The 20812-nt window shown below is 17.8% G+C and overlaps 9 protein-coding genes across 9 annotated transcripts; 5 read left to right on the forward strand and 4 right to left on the reverse strand.

Annotated features, from left to right (window-relative positions):
* Positions 1 to 879: 879 nt before the first annotated feature.
* On the forward strand, positions 880 to 2167 carry SRAE_2000522450 (Glycosyl transferase, family 14-containing protein; the record flags this gene model as incomplete). The annotated part of the gene is made up of 2 exons (XM_024644212.1): positions 880 to 975; positions 1946 to 2167. The coding sequence occupies 2 exons, from the start codon at positions 880 to 882 to the stop codon at positions 2165 to 2167; spliced, it is 318 nt and encodes a 105-aa protein (XP_024509795.1).
* Positions 2168 to 2707: 540 nt separating this feature from the next.
* On the reverse strand, positions 2708 to 3089 carry SRAE_2000522500 (Trypsin Inhibitor-like, cysteine rich domain-containing protein; the record flags this gene model as incomplete). The annotated part of the gene is made up of 2 exons (XM_024644213.1): positions 2708 to 3029; positions 3076 to 3089. The coding sequence occupies 2 exons, from the start codon at positions 3087 to 3089 to the stop codon at positions 2708 to 2710; spliced, it is 336 nt and encodes a 111-aa protein (XP_024509796.1).
* A 521-nt stretch (positions 3090 to 3610) lies between these two features.
* On the forward strand, positions 3611 to 4914 carry SRAE_2000522550 (Glycosyl transferase, family 14-containing protein; the record flags this gene model as incomplete). The annotated part of the gene is made up of 4 exons (XM_024644214.1): positions 3611 to 3617; positions 4157 to 4189; positions 4226 to 4268; positions 4479 to 4914. 4 exons carry the CDS (start codon positions 3611 to 3613, stop codon positions 4912 to 4914), a joined length of 519 nt encoding a protein of 172 aa, XP_024509797.1.
* A 402-nt stretch (positions 4915 to 5316) lies between these two features.
* SRAE_2000522600 (Trypsin Inhibitor-like, cysteine rich domain-containing protein) lies at positions 5317 to 5979 on the reverse strand (the record flags this gene model as incomplete). Its single annotated transcript, XM_024644215.1, has 1 exon — positions 5317 to 5979. The coding sequence occupies one exon, from the start codon at positions 5977 to 5979 to the stop codon at positions 5317 to 5319; it is 663 nt and encodes a 220-aa protein (XP_024509798.1).
* Positions 5980 to 7286: 1307 nt separating this feature from the next.
* On the reverse strand, positions 7287 to 7952 carry SRAE_2000522700 (Trypsin Inhibitor-like, cysteine rich domain-containing protein; the record flags this gene model as incomplete). Its single annotated transcript, XM_024644216.1, has 1 exon — positions 7287 to 7952. One exon carries the CDS (start codon positions 7950 to 7952, stop codon positions 7287 to 7289), a length of 666 nt encoding a protein of 221 aa, XP_024509799.1.
* Positions 7953 to 9645: 1693 nt separating this feature from the next.
* SRAE_2000522800 (Trypsin Inhibitor-like, cysteine rich domain-containing protein) lies at positions 9646 to 10305 on the reverse strand (the record flags this gene model as incomplete). Its single annotated transcript, XM_024644217.1, has 1 exon — positions 9646 to 10305. One exon carries the CDS (start codon positions 10303 to 10305, stop codon positions 9646 to 9648), a length of 660 nt encoding a protein of 219 aa, XP_024509800.1.
* A 761-nt stretch (positions 10306 to 11066) lies between these two features.
* SRAE_2000522900 (Glycosyl transferase, family 14-containing protein) lies at positions 11067 to 12540 on the forward strand (the record flags this gene model as incomplete). The annotated part of the gene is made up of 3 exons (XM_024644219.1): positions 11067 to 11717; positions 11762 to 12433; positions 12475 to 12540. 3 exons carry the CDS (start codon positions 11067 to 11069, stop codon positions 12538 to 12540), a joined length of 1389 nt encoding a protein of 462 aa, XP_024509801.1.
* A 671-nt stretch (positions 12541 to 13211) lies between these two features.
* On the forward strand, positions 13212 to 13688 carry SRAE_2000523000 (Transthyretin-like family-containing protein; the record flags this gene model as incomplete). The annotated part of the gene is made up of 2 exons (XM_024644220.1): positions 13212 to 13467; positions 13507 to 13688. The coding sequence occupies 2 exons, from the start codon at positions 13212 to 13214 to the stop codon at positions 13686 to 13688; spliced, it is 438 nt and encodes a 145-aa protein (XP_024509802.1).
* A 4361-nt stretch (positions 13689 to 18049) lies between these two features.
* On the forward strand, positions 18050 to 18560 carry SRAE_2000523100 (7TM GPCR, serpentine receptor class e (Sre) family-containing protein; the record flags this gene model as incomplete). The annotated part of the gene is made up of 2 exons (XM_024644221.1): positions 18050 to 18100; positions 18153 to 18560. 2 exons carry the CDS (start codon positions 18050 to 18052, stop codon positions 18558 to 18560), a joined length of 459 nt encoding a protein of 152 aa, XP_024509803.1.
* Positions 18561 to 20812: the final 2252 nt, after the last annotated feature.

A 20812-nucleotide genomic window follows, 5' to 3' on the forward strand; every position in this document is an offset into this window, starting at 1 on the left:
TTAAAATTTTTAACCGTTCTTGAAATACTCTGTTTCGTACTTTTTCGCACGTAATCCATTGTCACCATTTTTTTTATATCTCGAATGTAGTTTAGAATATAAAATTATTTTGAAGGTAGACTTTATATGAAAACTCATTAGAAGACGATTGCAAAAATCTGCTTTGCATTCATTTTGAATTTGAAGTGAAATATGAACAAAGGCGGAATTTTTCTAAAATATTCATTGTTCCTAACTTTTTAGTATTTCAGGAAATACTTGTTCTATAAAAATAGTACTTGTTTCATTCCATTTCTGTTCAAATTTAGGTCTAAAATATTAATTTTTATAGCTATAACATTATTATTTTCAGAGATAAAAAAATTAGCTGAAAATTTTCTAGATTTCACCTCTGAAACTGTGACAAAAAGAAAACTTTTTTTTGAATTTGAACATGATACTATATTTATTCGATAGTCCTTGAAATGGTATGAATTTTAAATATAATTAACAATAGCTTAATTTTAGAGCCACGTTTGTATTAGAAATTTTTTTTTGAAAATTCGAATATTAAATATATTAAATTTTTTTTTAAAAATACAATAATGGTATTAAATAAATTTTATACCAACATATTAAATTAATAAATAATAAAAGAAAATAATTTTGAAATTTATTTTTTAATAAAAATTTAATTAAAAAATCTACTAATAATTTTTAAAATCTTATTTTAAAATTTTTTTTTATTTACATGATAATTTTGGTTGCTTATGTAAAACTTTTTTCTAAAACTTTTTTTTTACTATTTATCAATTATTAAATACTCCATTTGTTATGAATATATTTCCTTTTTTAAAACTTTTTAAATACTTTATTTATTTTAATTTTTATTAATTTAGTATGCCAGTGACTCTAAAAGAGAAGCGTCCATCTTCACTTATGTGTGAACAATTTGAATCAAATTTCTTAAATTCTAAATTTTTTGAACATCTTGCTGTATTATATACTTGTGATTCTTTTAAAATAAAATATATAAAGAGATATATTGAAAAAAATGCATTTTAAAATGAAGTTTTATTAATGAAAGTAGATTTTAAAGCTTTATATATCTACCAATGTTTTCTAAATCTTAAATTGTACATGTTAAATTTTTTTTTAATAAAATAAACTTTTTTGGTTACACGAAAAATTACCACAATTAAGATCTTTTTTCTAGGCATAAACTTTTTGAAATTTTCTGTTTTTTTTTATTATAAAACCACAAATATATAAAAATTAAATTTATATATTTTTTTTAAAAAAATGAGATTTATTTTGTAAAATATATAAATTAAAATTTATATTTATTAACATTAAGTCGCAATTTGATAATTTTTATTTAATATGTCATTACAAATATCCAATATATTTAAATGTTCTATATATTCACATAACATAAAAAAATATTAACAGATTTACTTAACTTTTTTTTTATAGATTATTTTAAGTTTCGAAAATCATTTTTTTAAATATTTTTTCAAGCTTTATCTATATCTAACTATATTAATTATTTTTTTTTTTTATTTTATTGTTTATAAAAATTTATTTCAATTTAAATAACTATGTTATTAAATTTGAAACATTTATTGTTATATGTAAAAGTATTTTGTTTTATAATATATTTTTTAGAAAAAAGTTTATATGGCACTTAAAAAGACAGGTTTTTTTATCTTTTAAACCAAAAATAGCTTTACAAAGAGTAAAGTTAAAGAAAATATTAAATCTATTAACAATTTTTATAATTATTGAATGGTTTTATAACCATATATTATTTATCAATGAATATACTAAACAAATTAATAATTTTTTTAATTATAAATTAATAAATCAATCATTTTACAATCATCATCCATTAACAAAAAATATAACTTGCTATAAATTTTATGATAAAACATATTATTTTGATGACAATACAAGAATTTCTAAGACAACTGAAAATGATTCACAACCTTTAACATGTGAATTGATAAAAAAAAGAAGATATTTTACCCTTGTAACATTATCAAAAGAGGAAGAAAATTTTCCATTAGCTTATAGTTTCCTTGTGTACAAAGATTATGAAGTTCTTGAATTAATTTTATTCTTAATATACCAACCTCAAAATATTTATTGTTATACTATTGATAAGAAACAACCAATGAAAATTTAAATCTAAAAATTATTTATTAACAAGTTGTTTTAAAAATGTTTTTGTATTTGATATTGTATATTTAATATCTAGTATTAGAGTACATTATGGTACTAGTCACGTGGAACGTATTTTAAAATTAAAAAATTTTAAAAGGAATAAATATTATTTAGAATCATTACCTTTCATTAAAAACGAATGCTGCATTAGAAAAAATTTTAAAATACTTGTCATTTTAACTTCTGATACTCTGAATTTTTAAAACAATATAACTCATATTTTTCTTATTTATCAAAATTAAAAAAAAGTTTTATTTAAAAATCAGTTTTAGTAATGTTATTTTCACATATACCAATGTTTTCATATTTATTTATAAATAAGACGACTTTTTTCTTAAATAAATCAATTCTGTAATATCAATTTAAATATCTTTTTACATAAACTTTTTGTAATACATTTAAATCCAATTTTAGTATGTGATTTTACATATACATCTAGGTTTTCCGCATTTGTTATACTTAGTAGAAGAAGGACAATTCTTTTCCTTAATATTTGGATAATCTAAAAAATACGTGTTTTTCCACATTTTGGTTTTCTTGTTGTTGTAGTAGTTTTTTGTTGTGGACAATCTTCTCTTTTAATGCATTTGTTATTATCATCTAAGACGTAACCTGGTTTACATTCACAAACATTAACAATACATTGTTTAGTACAAATTTTTGTTTCGTTTTCCTTATCAAAACATTTTTCAGGAAATGGAGAACCACAAGTTGTAAAAGTAGAATTTTTATCACATATATTAGGACACTCTGATAATGGAATACATTTATTATTATGTAAAACAAGACCTCCTGTACATTGGCATACATTTATTGCACAGGCTCTATTACAGCCCTTTGGTCGTGTACCTTCCTCACATTTGCGTGGACGATTTGTGCCACATGTCAAAATTTTAAATTATTTGGACATTTTTTTGTATTAAATCCTTTTGATTCTTTAAAAATAAAAAATAAAAAAAAATAAGTTAAAAAAAAATACATTATGAAATGAATTATTAATTAATAAATGTAAATTTTGAAACAATATGTATTAACTAATTGTTTATAAATTTTAAATTGTAAATATTAATTTTTATATTACGATAAAATGTACTTTTTCTAGCTACACTAAAAATCATCATTATCAAATTTGTCTTTCTAGACAAAACATTTTTGAATATTCTGTTTTTTGTATATTATATAAATATTTGCATATAAAAATTAAATTTTTTATAACTTTTTTGAAATATTTTAAAGGTATATAATTTTGTTTAACTATTCCAAAATGAAATTAATAAACATCTTAAAAGTATGAAAAAAACTTTTCTAACGACATTAAACATCTTTCAATTAATATATTTAAGAAAAGAACAACAAATAAAAAAAAATTTTTACTTTAAAGAAATAACTTGATTGTGGTTAATAAATGTATGGTTTTTTAATCATTTTTTTATAGTAAAATTTTAAAAATCTTATTTTATTTTTTCATAAATTAAAAATAAATAATATAATATAGTTCATTTTTTATCTTTTCTTTATTAAGAACACCTTTTTGCAAATTTTCAAAATATTATTATGAAAATATTTTTTTTTGCATTTAAATTTTTATCCTAAAAACATTGGATTTTTTATATATGCTGTAAAAAAATAAATCAGATTTGTTGTTATTCAATCAAATTACAATACATTTTTATTTAATACGACCTTACAACAAAAACAATTTATTTAAATATTTTATATATTTGCATTAGAAAAAAATATAAACAAACAATTTTACTTTTTGCTAAAAATTTTTTAAATTTCAAAATTTATTTTTTAAAATCTTTCACTCTTTTTTTGAAATATTATTAAATATTTTTTGTATATTTTAATACAATAATTATTAAAAAATTTTTTTTCATTCTAAATGAATATTTGTTTTAAACTTATTTAAAATAACTATACTATTAAATTTTAAAATTTATTTTAACAGTAAATGTATTTTGTTGTAAAAATACAATTTTTAGTAAAAACAAAGTTTAATTAACATTAAAAATATTAGTTTTTTCATCTTTTAAACCAAAAATAGCTATACCAAGAGTAAAGTGAAAGAAAATATAAACTTATCAATCATTTTTATAATTATTCATTGGTTTTATAACCATATATATTTTCAATAAATATACAAAACAAAAAATTAATTTTTTAAACTATAAATTTTTTTATCAATCATTTTATAATCATTATCATTTAACCAAAAATTATACATGTTCTAAATCTTTTGATAAAACATATTATTTTAACAACAATACAAGAATTTCTAAGACAACTGAAAATGATTCACAACCTTTAACATGTGAATTGATAAAAAAAAGAGGATATTTTACCCCTGTATCATTATCAAAAAAGGAAGAAAATTTTCCATTAGCTTATAGTTTCCTTGTGTACAAAGGTTATGAATTTCTTGAATTAATTTTATCTTTAATATACCAACCTCAAAATATTTATTGTTATGCTATTGATAAGAAACAACCAATAAAATTTAAATCTAAAATTTATTTATTAACAAGTTGTTTTAAAAATGTTTTTGTATCTGATATTGAATATAAAATTTCTAGTGGTGGATTACATTATGGTACTAGTCACATAGAATGTATCAAAAAAATTAAAACTTTTAAATGGAAATATATTTACTTAAAAAATATATTTTTTTATAATTATGATTTTTCTTTTAAACAAGTGTTGAATTAGTAAAAATTTAAAAACTGTAAATTTTTATGTTCTAACATTTTGAATTATAAAATCTTTTTTTTATATTTAACTTATTTGTTTAATTAAAAAAAAATTTTTTAATTAAAACTTAAAAAAATACTTTTACAAAACGATTAATAGTATATTTGCATTTACAAAAAAAATAAAACTATATCATAAGAAATAGAAATCATTTTTGATCATAACTTATTTTTACTGGACAAATTTATAAGCATAGAAATTTCAATTTGATAAAGTTATTTTTTTTTTTATAAACATTGATTAATGAATGATAAAAATTACTAAGTATATAATTATAAAACTAATTTTTATAAAGTTATATTTACGTTTATCAATGTTTTGGATTTATTTAAGAAAATAAACGACATTTTCTTAGAAAATTCATTCTTGTGATATCAATTCCAATATCTTTTTACATAAACTTTTTGTAATACATTTAGATCCAATTTTAGTATGTGACTTTTTACATATACATCTTGGTTTACCACATTTATTAGTTTTAGAAGATGAAAGACAATCATTTTCTCTGGGAGTAGGACAATCTGAGAAGTACATATTTTTTCCACATTTTGGTTTCTTTGTTGTTGTTGTTGGTTTTCTTGTTGTTGTAGTAGTTTTTTGTTGTGGACAATCTTCTCTTTTAATGCATTTGTTATTATCATCTAAGACGTAACCTGGTTTACATTCACAAACATTAACAATACATTGTTTAGTACAAATTTTTATTTCGTTTTCTTTGTCAGAACATCTTTCAGGACATGCTGAACCACAAGTTGTAAGAGTAGAATTTTTATCACATATATTAGGACACTCTGATAATGGAATACATTTATTATTATGTAAAACAAGGCCTCCTGTACATTGGCATACATTTAGTGCACAAGACTTATCGCAAGGTATTGGACGTGTACCATGCTCACATTTACGTGGACAATTTGTACCGCATTCGAGGAATTTTAAATTATTTGGACATGTTTTTGTAAAAAATTCTTTTGATTCTTTTAAAATAAAAGATAAAAAGAAATATGTTAAAAAAAAATACATTTTGGAATGAATTTTTTTAATAAATGTAGATTTTAAAGCTTTATATATATACAAATTGCTCACAAACCTTAAATTGTAAATATTAAATTTTTTTTTTAATTAAATACACTTTTTTTGATCACACAAAGAATCATCATTATACAACATTTTTTTAAACTTTTTACTCTTCGTTAATTATATATCCATGTGAACATAAAAATTAAAATGTCAAATATTTTTTATATCAAGAAAATGGATTTTGTTGTTATAATACAATTTTTAGTAAAATAAATTTTAACTGATATATAAAAAGTTTTTTTTTATCTTTTGAATCAAAAATAGCTAAACCAAGAATAGAGTTAAAAAGTATATTATATCAAATAATAATTTTTTTAAACATAAGTTTATAAATCAATTTTTTTTCAATCAGTATCTATTATTATCTATTTAAAAAAATGTAATTTATTCTATATTTTTTGAAATTAACATATTATTTTGACGACAATATAATAATTTCTATGACAACTGAGATTGTTACACAACCTTGAACATGATAATTGATAAAAAAAAAACTTTCCATTAGCTTATAGTTTTCTTGTGTACAAAAATTATGAATTTCTTGAATTAATTTTATCTTTAATATACCAACCTCAAATTATATATTGTTTAGTTATTGAAAAAAACAACCATTTATTATTTAAATATAAAATTTATTTTTTAACAAGTTGTTTTAAAAATGTTTTTGTATCTGATATTGTAAATTTAAATTCTAATGATAGAATACATTATGGTTCTAGTCAAACAGAATGTGTCTAAAAATTTAGTACTTTAAAAAGGAAATATTTTTTTTTATTGCAAGTAAGTTTTAAAATATTTTCTAAAATAAATATTTTTATAAGCATGTTTTTTCATAAAAATAAATGCTGTAATATTAAAATTTTAAAATCTGTTTTATTTAAATTTAGATTTTTTGATTTTTAAAGACTGCCTAATATATATATCTTAATTGTTTAAGTTAAAATAACTTTCAAATTTAGACAAAAGAAGATATTTTAACTAAACAAAAAATGATACATTTAATATTTACAATAAAAATTAAAAATATATCAAAAAAAGTTTTCTATGTTCTTAATATATTATTACTTGCGAAGTTAATAAACAACAAATTCTAATATTATAAAGTTATCATTTTTTTTATAAACATTGAGTAATGTATATTAACAATTACTAAGTATTTAATTATAAAACTAATTTATAGAAAGTTATTTTCACATTTATGAATGTTTTCATATTTATCGATAAAAAAAAAGTCTTTTTTCTTAGGAAATTTATTCCTGTGATATTAATTCTAATATCTTTTTACATAAACTTTTTGTAATACATTTAGATCCAATTTTAGTATGTGACTTTTTACATATACATCTTGGTTTACCACATTTATTAGTTTTAGAAGATGAAAGACAATTCTTTTCTTTTGGAGTAGGACAATCTGAGAAGTACATATTTTTTCCACATTTTGGTTTTTTCACTGTTGTTGTTGTTGGTTTTCTTGTTGTTGTAGTAGTTTTTTGTTGTGGACAATCTTTTCTTTTAATGCATTTTTCTCTATCGTCTAAGACGTAACCTGGCTTACATTCACAAACATCACTAATACATTGATCAGTACAAATTTTTGTTTCGTTTTCTTTATCAGAACATCTTTCAGGACATGCTGAACCACAAGTTGTAAAAGTAGAATTTTTATCACATATATTAGGACACTCTGATAATGGAATACATTTATTATTATGTAAAACAAGGCCTCCTGTACATTGGCATACATTTATTGCACAGGCTCTATTACAGCGCTTTCGTCGTGTACCATCCTCACATTTGCGTGGACAATTTGTGCCACATTCAAAAAATTTTAAATTATTTGGACACTTTTTTGATATTCGTTCTTGTGATTCTTTTAAAATAAAAGATAAAAAGAAATATAATAAAAAAATATACATTTAAAAATGAATTTTCAATTCATGAATGTAGTTTTCAGAGCTTTATATATAAACTAACTGTTAATGTTTTTTCAATTGTAAATATTAAATTTTTTTTAAATACACTTTTTTTGATCACGCGAAATATCATCGCAATCAAAATATTTTTTTCTACGCAAGACTTTTTGAACTTTCTGCTTTTCGTTTATTATATATCCATACACATAAAAATTAAATTTTTTTATTTTTTTATAAAAAAATAACTTCAAGTACAAAATTTGTAAAGATATTATTATAGAAATATTTTTTTTGAATTTAATAAATTCTTAAAAAAAAATTGGATTTATTTTGTAAAATGTATAAGTTACAATTTATATTTATCATAATTAAATCACGTTTTGATAATTTTTGTTTTAATATAACATTACACAAAAGCCATTTATTTAAATGCTCTATATATTTACATAATAAAGAAATAAACTTAACAAAACCGATTTTAACCTTTTTTTACATTATTTAAATTTTCAAAAATTAGTTTTTTTAATTCTTATTTAAAACATTATCTATTTATAAATAAAAAAATTGTCTTATGTTTTTTAATTTTTATCTAAATAAACATTTCTTAAAATGTTATTTCTGTATTTATAATAATTAAATTATTTTACTTTAAACATCTTTTTGCGTAAAAGTAATTTGTTATAAAAATATAGCTTTTAGTTACAACATAATTAAATATAAACTTAAAAAATGGGTTTTTTTATCTTTTGAATCAAAAATAGCTAAACCAAGAGTAAAGTTAAAAATATATTAAATTTTATAATTATTTTTTAACTATTAATTTAAAAATTAATGTTTTTATAATAATTGTTCATTATTAAAATATATATCCTGTTATAAAACTTTTGAGAAAACAAATTATTTTGACAACAATACAATAATTTCTAAAACAACTGAAAGTGATACACAACCTCTAACATGTGATTTGATAAAAAAAAGAAAATATTTTACTTCTGTGCCGATATCGAAAAAAGGGAAAAATTTTTGTGTCAACTTATACTTTTCTTGTGTACAAATATTATGTTTTTATTTTGAATTAATTTATTCTTTAATTTATCAATATCTAAATATTTATTGTTATGCTATTAAAAAAACAACATATAACTTTTAATTATAAAATTTCAAGTGGTGAATTACATTATCGTACTATCATTTAGAAAGTATTAAAAAAATTTAATATTTTAAAAAGAATAAATGTTTTTCAAAAAAAATTACCTATAATTATAGCTTTTCAATAAAAACGAATGTTGAATTAGTAAAAATTAAAAAAAATTTTCATATATAGATTGTAAAATTTTTAGTTTTAAAAACTGTAAAATTTTTATTTATCTTATTTTTTGATTAAAAAAACTTTTAAATGAAAAAATAATGGTATTTTTCTATCGAACAATTAATTGTAAAGTTAACACTAACAATAATAAATGAAAATTGTCCAAAAGATACAAAATTTTATGTGTTCAAATCATATTATTACTGATCAAATTTTAAAAAACAAATTTTTATATGATATAGTTATCTTTTATTTATAAACATTGATTAATGTATAATAACAATTACTAATTATTTAATTATAAAACTAATTTTTAGAAAGTTATATTTACATTTATCAATGTTTTCATATTTATTTAAGAAAATAAACGACATTTTCTTAGAAAATTTATTCCTGTGATATTAATTCTAATATCTTTTTACATAAACTTTTTGTAATACATTTAGATCCAATTTTAGTATGTGATTTTTTACATATACATCTTGGTTTACCACATTTATTAGTTTTAGAAGATGAAAGACAGTTCTTTTCTCTTGGAGTAGGACAATCTGAGAAGTACATATTTTTTCCACATTTTGGTTTTTTTGTTGTTGTTGTTGGTTTTCTTGTTGTTGTAGTTTTTTGTTGTGGGCAATCTTCTCTTTTAATGCATTTATCTCTATCGTCTAAGACGTAACCTGGTTTACATTCACAAACATTAACAATACATTGATCAGTACAAATTTTTGTTTCGTTTTCTTTATCAGAACATTTTTCAGGGCATGCTGAACCACAAGCTGTAAGAGTAGAATTTTTATCACATATATTAGGACACTCTGATAATGGAATACATTTATCATTATGTAAAACAAGTTCTCCTGGACATTGGCATACATTTATTGCACAGGCTCTATTACAAGGTCTTGGATATAGCCCATCCTCACATTTATGTGGACAATTTGTACCGCATTGAAAAAATTCTAAATTATTTGGACATTTTTTTGTAATAATTTCTTTTGATTGTTTAAAAATAGAAGATAAAAAGAAATAAGTTAAAAAAAAATACATTTTGAAATGAATAATTAATTAATAAATGTAGATTTTAAAGCTTTATGTATATACAACATGTTTATAAATCTTAAATTGTTAATATGAAATATTTGTTATTAATTAAATACACTTTTTTTGGTCACACAAAAAATGATCACAATCAAGATTTTTTTTCCAAACAAAACTTTTTTGAATTTTATGCTTTTCACTCTATGTATAACCATAAACATATAAAGACTAAAATTATTAATACTTTTTTTTCTTTATAAAAAATACCTTTTTGTATAAATTTTTTGAAAATATTATTGCAAATTATTTATTAAGAATTTAATAAAATTACTTAAAAAAATGAATTTACTATAAAAGAAATGTAAAAATTACAAATTTATATTTACTAATATTAAATCGCATTTTGATAATTTATATTTTAATATGACATTTCACGAAAGCAATTTATTTAAATGATCTATATATTTACATAACATAAAATAAATATAAACAAACTTGTAATACTTTTTTAAAAAAATATTTTAAATTTCGAAAATTATTTTTTGAAATCTTCCACTCTTTTTTTGAAAAATTATTAAATATTTTTTGTATATTTTAATATAATAATTATTTAAAAATTTTTTTTCCATTCTTAATGAATATTTGTTTTAAACTTATTTCATTTAAAATAACTATATTATTACATATCAAACATTTATTTTATTAAGGAAAAGTATTTTGTTGTAATAATATAATTTTTAGAAAAAAAAGTTTAAAAAATACTTAAAAAAATGGGCTATTTTTTATCTTTTAAACCAAAAATAGCTATACAAAGAGTAAAGTTAAAGAAAATATTAAATCTATTTACAATTTTTATAATTATTGAATGGTTTTATAACCATATATTATTTATCAATGAATATACTAAACAAATTAATAATTTTTTTAATTATAAATTAATAAATCAACCATTTTACAATCATCATCCATTAACAAAAAATATAACTTGCTATAAATTTTTTGATAAAACATATTATTTTGATGACAATACAAGAATTTCTAAGACAACTGAAAATGATACACAACCTTTAACATGTGAATTGATAAAAAAAAGAAGATATTTTACCCCTGTACCATTATCAAAAGAGGAAGAAAATTTTCCATTAGCTTATAGTTTCCTTGTGTACAAAGATTATGAATTTCTTGAATTAATTTTATCTTTAATATACCAACCTCAAAATATTTATTGTTATGCTATTGATAAGAAACAACCAATAAAATTTAAATCTAAAATTTATTTATTAACAAGTTGTTTTAAAAATGTTTTTGTATCTGATATTGAATATAAAATTTCTAGTGGTGGATTACATTATGGTACTAGTCACATAGAATGTATCAAAAAAATTAAAACTTTTAAATGGAAATATATTTTTTTATTACAAGTAAGTTTTAAAATATTTTCTAAAAAAAAAATTATTTTTTTTAGAATCATGATTTTCCATTAAAAACAAATGCTGAATTAGTTAAAATTTTAAAGATTTTCAAAGATACATCAGATTTTAAAACTGCAAAAGGAAGAAAAAGTTTATTAAATGAAAAATTAGATTGGTCATTCAAAGGTTTAAAAATTTTTAAAAATACTTCATCTATTAGTATGAATACCTTGAAAACTACAATTACTTTAGGAAAAGGTTATAGTGAAGTAACTGTATCTCGTAAAGCAATTGATTATATACTTAATGCTCTTAATATCGTAACATATCAAAACAATTTTGATAATTTTCATAAATATGCCAATGATGAATTATTTTGGTCAACATTATTTTCTAATTATGAATATTTAAAAATTCCAGGAACATTACCGACACATTGTATTCACTCTCAGGGTGCAATGAAATCTTTTACAAGATTTACTGTATGGAATTACGGAAAAAATTTAGATGATTGTCCTTCACGTTATAAACGACATTCAATATGTATTATTGGTATAGAATATATAAATGAATTAGAATATCAGCCACATTTTTTTGTTAACAAAATGTTAGAAAGTTTTGATATTGGTGCTATTTATTGTTGGGGAGAAAGAATTTTCAATAGAACTTTTTTCCCAAAACAATTCAAAGAAATTGATATCTCACCATACTTCTCAAGAATACAGGTATTATATTTTTATTTAATTTGAAAATTCTTTTTTTTAAGGTTCGGTTTCAAGATTTTTTAAAAAAATCAAATGATTTGTCAGAATTTGATTGTGATGAAATATAGCATTCAATTATCATATAATTTATTCATTTTATAAATATTAAATAAAAAAAAATTTTAAAATTTAAAGTTAGTTCATAAATTAGGAATATATATTAAAAATTTATCTAAAACAAAAAAAATATTTTCTTATGTTAATATATTTAATTATTGATTATTGCTTTGTTAATTTATACTCTTTTTTTTTAAATATGCTTTATGGCTTTATAAAAACTACTATGTGATATAACATATATACTTGAAAATAAATTTTTTTACATAAACTTTTCTTACAGTTTATTTAACAATATTTTAAAGTGAAATATTTATTTTTATTAACTTTTTTACAATGCTTATTAAATATAAAATAATAAATATAACAACTTGAGATTTGTCAATATTATTTATTACCAAAAGTATTCAAGAATATATATTTTTACATTGTAAATAAGATTAATAATTTGTAGTGTTTGCAACAATTTTCTAGTCATATTTTTTTAACATAACAGTTTTTTTTTGTTGATTAGCATAAAAATCATTTTTTTTTTAATAATTTTACTTGTTTGTATTATAAAAAAAAAAATTGCACTTTTAAGCAATATATTTGAAAATAAATAATAAAAAAAACTTTTAAAAAACGTTTATTAAGGTTTTTTTAATTTCATTTTTTTAAAATATTTTTAGTTTATTTTTTCATGGTTTCTAAAATTTCGCTATTATTTTTTTTGTTATTATATGTTACCATCTTTATTTCTGTTGAATCAAGAAAAAAAATTCACCAGGTATTTGGTGTTGTTGGGAGATTGACATGTGATGGATTTGCTATGGAAGAAATTAAGGTAAAGGCTTATAAAGTTTGTGATCATGTAGATAAATATTTAAATCAAACATATTCTAATCATAATGGAGTTTTTATAATTAGTGGAAGCATAGACTCGTCTGGAGCTATAGGTAAGTTAAAATTATTAACTATCTGTTATCTTGATTTAGAAGCAAAAATTAACATTTATCACAAGTGTAAAAAAGGATGGAATATTTGTTACAGAAAGTATTCTTTTGTTGTTCCAAGAAGATTTATTTGGAGAGGATATAAAATTGGAAGGTGGTTTAGGGCAGGACAAATCAGAATGCAAAAACGACAAAATTGGGGAGAAAGAGATTGCTTTAACTAAAAATTTAAAATAAATTAATGTTTATCAATTTTAATAATATTTTAAATTTTTTACTATGCAAAAAAAAATCGAAAATATTTTATTTAAATAAAATTTTTTATTTGATTAAATTTACTTCATTATTTAACAATTGTGAATTATATATATTTGTTGATGTGATTATATTGCTTTAAAAAAATTTATTTATAAAAAATATAATTTATAGAATATTAAAATTTTACAAAACAATAAAAATAATTTTTTTCCATAATATCTTAAAATAAAATTGTCTCATTGAACTGTGGAATAGATAACCATGTTATTTTCAATAACGTATGATTTTTTTTTGTTCGAAAAGATCAGGATTTTTCGACATCGGAAATAACTTGGATGATCCTATTTATAGTCAATTGAGTTTTAATAAATTTTAAGTAGAAAAAGTAATTAGTATTTTATTGTTATGAAGAATACAATTAATAATCATTAATTTGAAAAAAAGACTTATAATACACAAATTACAATTGTATTTATAGCAATATTTTATAGTTTGTGATAATTTTTTTTGTAAAGAATATTATAAGTTATTTATTATATGTTAACTTTTTTATTTACCCAAATATATTATAATGTAGAAAATATTTGATTAAAACTAAATTTTTTTTCATATAAATTTAAACTTAAACAAAAATTATATATGTAAAAATTTCAAAAATAATCTAGTAAAATAATTCTTGTTAGTATATTTTTACTTTACTTTGTCAAATATATATATGTTTTTTTTGTGTATCTTGGTATACCAAGTAACAACACAATTTTCTTCTAAAAAAATTATTAGAATTTTTTAAATATTACATACCTTTGTATTTTCATTAAGATTATTTTTAATATAAAAGTTTACTTTTGTAAAAGAGTGGTGTGCTCCATTACCAAAAAATAAATCACGCTGAATACTTTCTCTTTGATATTTTTCAATATTTTTCAAAAAAATATGTTTATAAGCATACTCTTTGACAGATATGCTAATTTTACATATTTTTATAAAAAAACGCCATTCATAAGTTATTATAACTTGATTTGAAAATTTTATTGTAATAATAAAAAAAATTAATATTAAAAAAGCAGTCAAATATTTCATTTTAAGCAATATTTAATTTTTTAGTAAATAATTTTTACTATTTATAAATATAATTTTCCAATAGGTGATATAACAAAGATAAATTTAAAAATGTTTATATGTTAGAATAATTTTTAAAGTTTTTTTTTATTTGATTAATCAATAGCCAAAAGTACTCAATTATAAAAATCGTTTAAATTTTTTTTTAAATATAAAAAAACGGTTTTTAAATTTTATTTGTAATAAATGTTTAATAAATACAATTAAAAAATAATATTAAACTTTTTTTTTTATATATAGATAACATAAATTATTATATTGTACAATTTTTAAAAATGCAAAAATATTAAGCAAAAATATTCTTTATTAAATTTCTACTTTTTATTTTTGTAATATATTTTAATTTAATTTCATAACAATTTCTATACTCTTTTTTATATTATTTATTTTTTAAATTTATTATAAAATTTATATTGAAAAAAAAGTGAAAAAAAGTACAATGTCAAATATTTTTTAAAATATTTTTTGACATTAAAAATTTTAAAGTATAATAAATTTTTAATTATTTGTTGAAAAAGTAATAATAAATAGTAGTCAATAAAATTAATTTCACCTTTATTTTTAAAAATATTCATTACAAAATAAATTATTTCTTTAAGTTGTCACTGAATAAATTATTACCAAATGGATTATATAATAATTTAAAAGAATTTATTTGAATATATTAAGTTATTATTAATGATTAATTGTACTTTATTATTAATTACAGTATATTATTAACAATTTTTTTTTGATTGTCTATAATATTACGTCAATACTAGACACACATTAAATATTAAGAATAATTTTAATATCTTTTTATATAATTAAAATATTACTTTAAAACATAATTTATTTTTTTATATAAAAAAAGATCATAAAGTTTTATTTTATGAGTAAAAAAAATAGTTTAAATATAAAGAATTTTGAATATAAAATATTTTTTAATGATGTCTAAATATATTTCTGATAATTTATTATCAATAAAAAATATTGCTGTTATTATTAATATAACAACATGTATTATATTGAATATACTTATACCATTTGAAATGTTTTTTATTTACAAAAAATGTTATCACATTTATTTCAAATCACTATGTTTTTCATTTATCTTTTCTATTATACTTCATGTATATGGTAATCTTTATATAGACATTTTTTATTTTTTAAATATTGATATTTCAACTAAATTTGAAAATGGTGTTCTTGCTTTTATGACTAATTGTGCCACATTTTTTTTTACTTTTGGTTTATGTATAAGTAGGATAAACTTGTGGATTATTTGTTGTGAAAGAATTTATGCTACTATTAATAAAAAAAATTACGAAAATAATGCAAATATACATATTGCTGCTATTCTTTTTTGGTTACCTTTTTGTTATGGTTTTAATATTGAAAATATTTGTATAATTTGGCCATTTTTTTATCATAATTATTCAAAAATTTGCTTATTTTTTGAAATTTTAACTACAATAATATGTATTATTTTATATTTGGGTAGCAGGAGATTAAGAAAAATGACATTTGATAATAAATTACAATTATCAGAAAAGTATCAAGTAAGTTTAATTTTTGAGTTATTTAATGTGTGTTTTTTTTTAGTTAAATGAAAATATTAAAATATCAAAAACATTGATTCCAATTATTATAACATTTATTGCTATTAATGTTATTAAGCATTCTATTAATATAAAATATGAAAACAATATGATTGTTATATATCAATTGAAAAATTTTTCCAATTCTATAATTTTTATAATCTATTCCATTTTTTTGGTTAAATTAATTGTTCAAAATTATATCAATTTCAAAAAAAAAGATAACAAAGTTATTATCATTTCATATTAAAAATTCTAAATAATCAATACTAATAAATCATTAGAAATATATAAAAATTTAATATGAAAAAAAAATATTGTAAAACTTTTTTTTACTACCGTATTAAAAAATTAAAAACTTAATGATCAATAAAAATATTAATAATTACTAAATTAATAATATATTTTTTTAATTTTATTATTTTGTTTTTTTCTCTTTATCCTTCTTATATTTTTTTTCTCATTTGAAAGAAATTAATCTTTTATTTGATAATAGAATTAAATATTTATAGTTAAAATTTTTTTATATTTTGATAAAAAAGTTACCATTGTTTATTTCATAAAAGTATTTTGAAAATTTTGTCAAAACATATTTTTGTATATCATTTTAATATTTAAATAAAAAATTATAATCTCATTATTATTAATTTTTTTTAAAAACTGATTTTTAATATTTAATTCAAATTAATTATACATATGAAAAATGCTATTTGTTCAATTTTCTATAAATTATCTACTTATTAAAAAAGTAAAAAAGTTTGATGCTATAAAAAATAACTTTATATAGATTTTTTCATTATTTTATTATTAATAACTTTTATAAAAGTACCAGTAATTAATTATTTTATTTCAAGCAATAAATATTTATTTTATTATATAAAAATATAAAACAATTGAGAACATTAAAACTTATACTAAATGCTATTTATTATTTTACATTTTCTTTTCTAAACGTATTTTATAAAAATTTATTTATAAATAATTGTTATTAATTAATATATAATAATATTTTTTATATATAAAAAAGCATACACATATATTTTATTCAGATAACAATTCAGTTTTTTTTTAATTAAAATAAAATGTATTTTCATAATATATTTTTAAATATTTTAAATATAGTTTTATGCTTACTATTAATTGGTTTTATTTTTTATGAAATTTATAATCTAATTTATGTATCAAATTTTCAACTAAATTTTCGAATAATTTGTTTTACATGTCTATTAACAATTTTTTTAAACATTTTTACATCAATTTTTGTTGATGTCTCTAGTCTTCTACATGATGATGATAAATATTTTATTAATAATAATAATTGTTTTTTTTGTTCTATTGCCTATTTTGCTACATTTTATAATATTTTTGGATTTTCTGTTACTGGATTATGTTTATTGATGATGTGTATTGAAAGAATTTTAGCAACACTTATTACCCAAAAATATGAAAAGATGAATAATAAATATACTGCATTATTATTTTTTATTATTCCTTTAATTTATGGAATAAATATAATAAATATTTCAAATGTATTACCAAAAATTTATGATAAAATTCAACTATTTAATATAATATTTGAATTTTTAATATTACTTTTACTTGCTATATTAATAATAATTCATATTAAAATGAAATCTAAAATATCTAGTCGTGAACTTAATTTAAGTGAAAAATATCAGGTGAGTTATAAATTATTTTTGTAAAAAAATAAAATAATTAAAATATTTATAGATACAAGAAAATATAAAACTTTTTAAATGGTTTTCTTCTTCAATTATAACGTTTACATTAATTAATATTTGTTATATATTATATCTATTCATATCAGAAAATATTTTATCATTTAAAAATGATTTTACATCACTTCATAATTGTTTACTTTTTATTTCATATTTTATTATAGAAATATTTATATTAATTAAAAGACATAAAAATAAAAAAAAAGCAGTTCAAATTTGTGAAGGTGATGTTTGTGTAAGAATACCCAAAAATAATCCAAATAAAATTGTTCAAGAAAGATTAAAAAAAGCTAAATCATCAGGTGGAGCAAATATAAAAATAATAACACAAGAAAATAAAACATTAAATATGAATTATGATCAACAAAGTTATTTCAATATTTTAAAACAATCTTGGTAGTTGTTATTTATAAATTTACTATATTCTTTAATTGTACAGATTATGCTATGATAAAAAATATATTTTATCAAATTATCAATCTATAAAATTTAATTTTGTTGTTTAAATTGAATCTTATGCCAATTTCTAATTTATCTAAAAAATTAACATTAATATTTATAATATTTTTTAATATTTACTTATTTAAAAAATTACAATAATAGTTAGTTTGATGATTTATAACATATGGTTAATTAGTTAATAATTAATATAAAAAAACAAAGATATAATAATATATTTTAAAAAAAATGTAACATTATCAAAGATATTTTTGATATATATATATATATTATAACCATTTTAATGACTTCACAGTATACAATACAAAAGCTATTATTAAAAATTTTTTTATATAAAATATTTCATTTCATTTGTAATAATATGATTATATGTTTATTCAATTATTTTTACGGTTAAAGTTTTTTTCTTATTTTTTATAAAAAATGTTAAGCGATGTATTACTAATATATTAAATTAATTAAAATAAAAGAAGCAAAACTCAAAAATTTTGTTATTATTTTTAAAATCTTGATAACCAAATATTAAGTATTAATTTTCATTCAAAATTATATACAATTAAATTGTAGCACTAAAGTAAAAAATAATAGAAAATAAAGAGATTAATTAATTTAAAATAAACAAATTATTTTTGTTTACTAAAATTTTTATAAAAAAATAAAATATTAAAAATTGATTAAGTAATTTCTTTATTTTTAAGTAGTTTTTAATAAATAATTCTTAAAATAAAATCGATTTGCAAAATATTTTTAATATGCTATGTAACAGTCTATTTTTAAAAATTTTATCATTTAATTTTTATTAATAATAACTATTCATAAAAAATTAATTTTATTAATTTAATTAAAAACCACTTTTTTAAAAAGTTAAGAGAATCAATTTGTTATATATAATATATTAAATTTCACATTTAATATAATAATACATTGAAAAGAAATGTTTTTTTTTGATAAACTTCCTTTTTTTATTACTTAATATTATAATAGTGCATTAAGAAAAATTTTTTTTAAAAAATTTAAATAAATTATTGAAATCTCAAAAAAATTTTATATTTTACACAAACACGTAAATTTTACAGTAAATATATTTTTTTTATTAAAGTACAAAACACACTTTATAATATAAAAAAAAAATAAATGATTAAAAAACTTTAAGATCAAAAAATTTTTTTAAAATTGTTTTTGATAAAACAAAACTTTTAAATTCTATAAAAAAAATATAATTTAAAAAGGTCATTATTTACGTATTGCGGATGCATTAGAGATTAATTTTTAAGGATGTGATAACATTTAAAAAAAATATAAAAAATATATTGTTGTTATTATAAAATTATAAAAAAAATAACTATCAAATTTAGTAAAATTATTATTATTATTATTATTTTTAGAAATTTTCTAAAAAACAAAGGTATCTATTAAAGTTTTATATTGCACTAAAATAATAGACTTTATTTTTGTCATTATTAAAAAAAAAGTTTGTATATAAATAATGCATTGTAAACTTCTCATCGTATTATTTCTAAAAACTTTTTTTTAAATTTAATAAATATTCAAATAATGTAATATGATAATTTTTAAAAAGACAATATTTATCATTTAAAATATATATCTTTTTAACAAAGTATTATTTTTCAAAAAAATATATATTTGTAATTTTTTAAAACATTTTTTTCTATATTATTAAAAAGTTTATATATAAGTTTATTAAATAAAAATTAATTTTTTTTAAATTATAAATTTAAATAAATAAAAAGAAACATGTGATTATTTGTTAAACAAAATTTTAAGTAATTACAATCTTAATAATAATACATTTTTTATATCAATATTTATTATTCTTAATTTTTCAGTTTTTTTTTCACATAAAAAAAAATTATTTAAATTTATAAAAAGAATAATTTTCTATAATAATATCTTTTATAAATAAAATAGTTTCAAAATAATGTCTACAAATGTAAATGTTTTTTATTATCCATCAATTATTCCTTCTATCATAAATATTGTATCAATTGTTCCACTAGTAGTTCTTATTCCTTTTGTTTTTGCTTTGATTATTCAAAAAAAAGGATGGCATTTATATTACAGAACAATATTACTATCATTATTATTTTCAATTTTAATTACTTCTACTGCAACATTGGTTTATTATATTTTATATCTGTCAACAAATTCAAAAAATAATTTTGACAGTAATGA

The sequence above is a fragment of the Strongyloides ratti genome, assembly GCF_001040885.1.
Source record: "Strongyloides ratti genome assembly S_ratti_ED321, chromosome : 2".
In the NCBI taxonomy this organism is placed as follows: domain Eukaryota; kingdom Metazoa; phylum Nematoda; class Chromadorea; order Rhabditida; family Strongyloididae; genus Strongyloides; species Strongyloides ratti.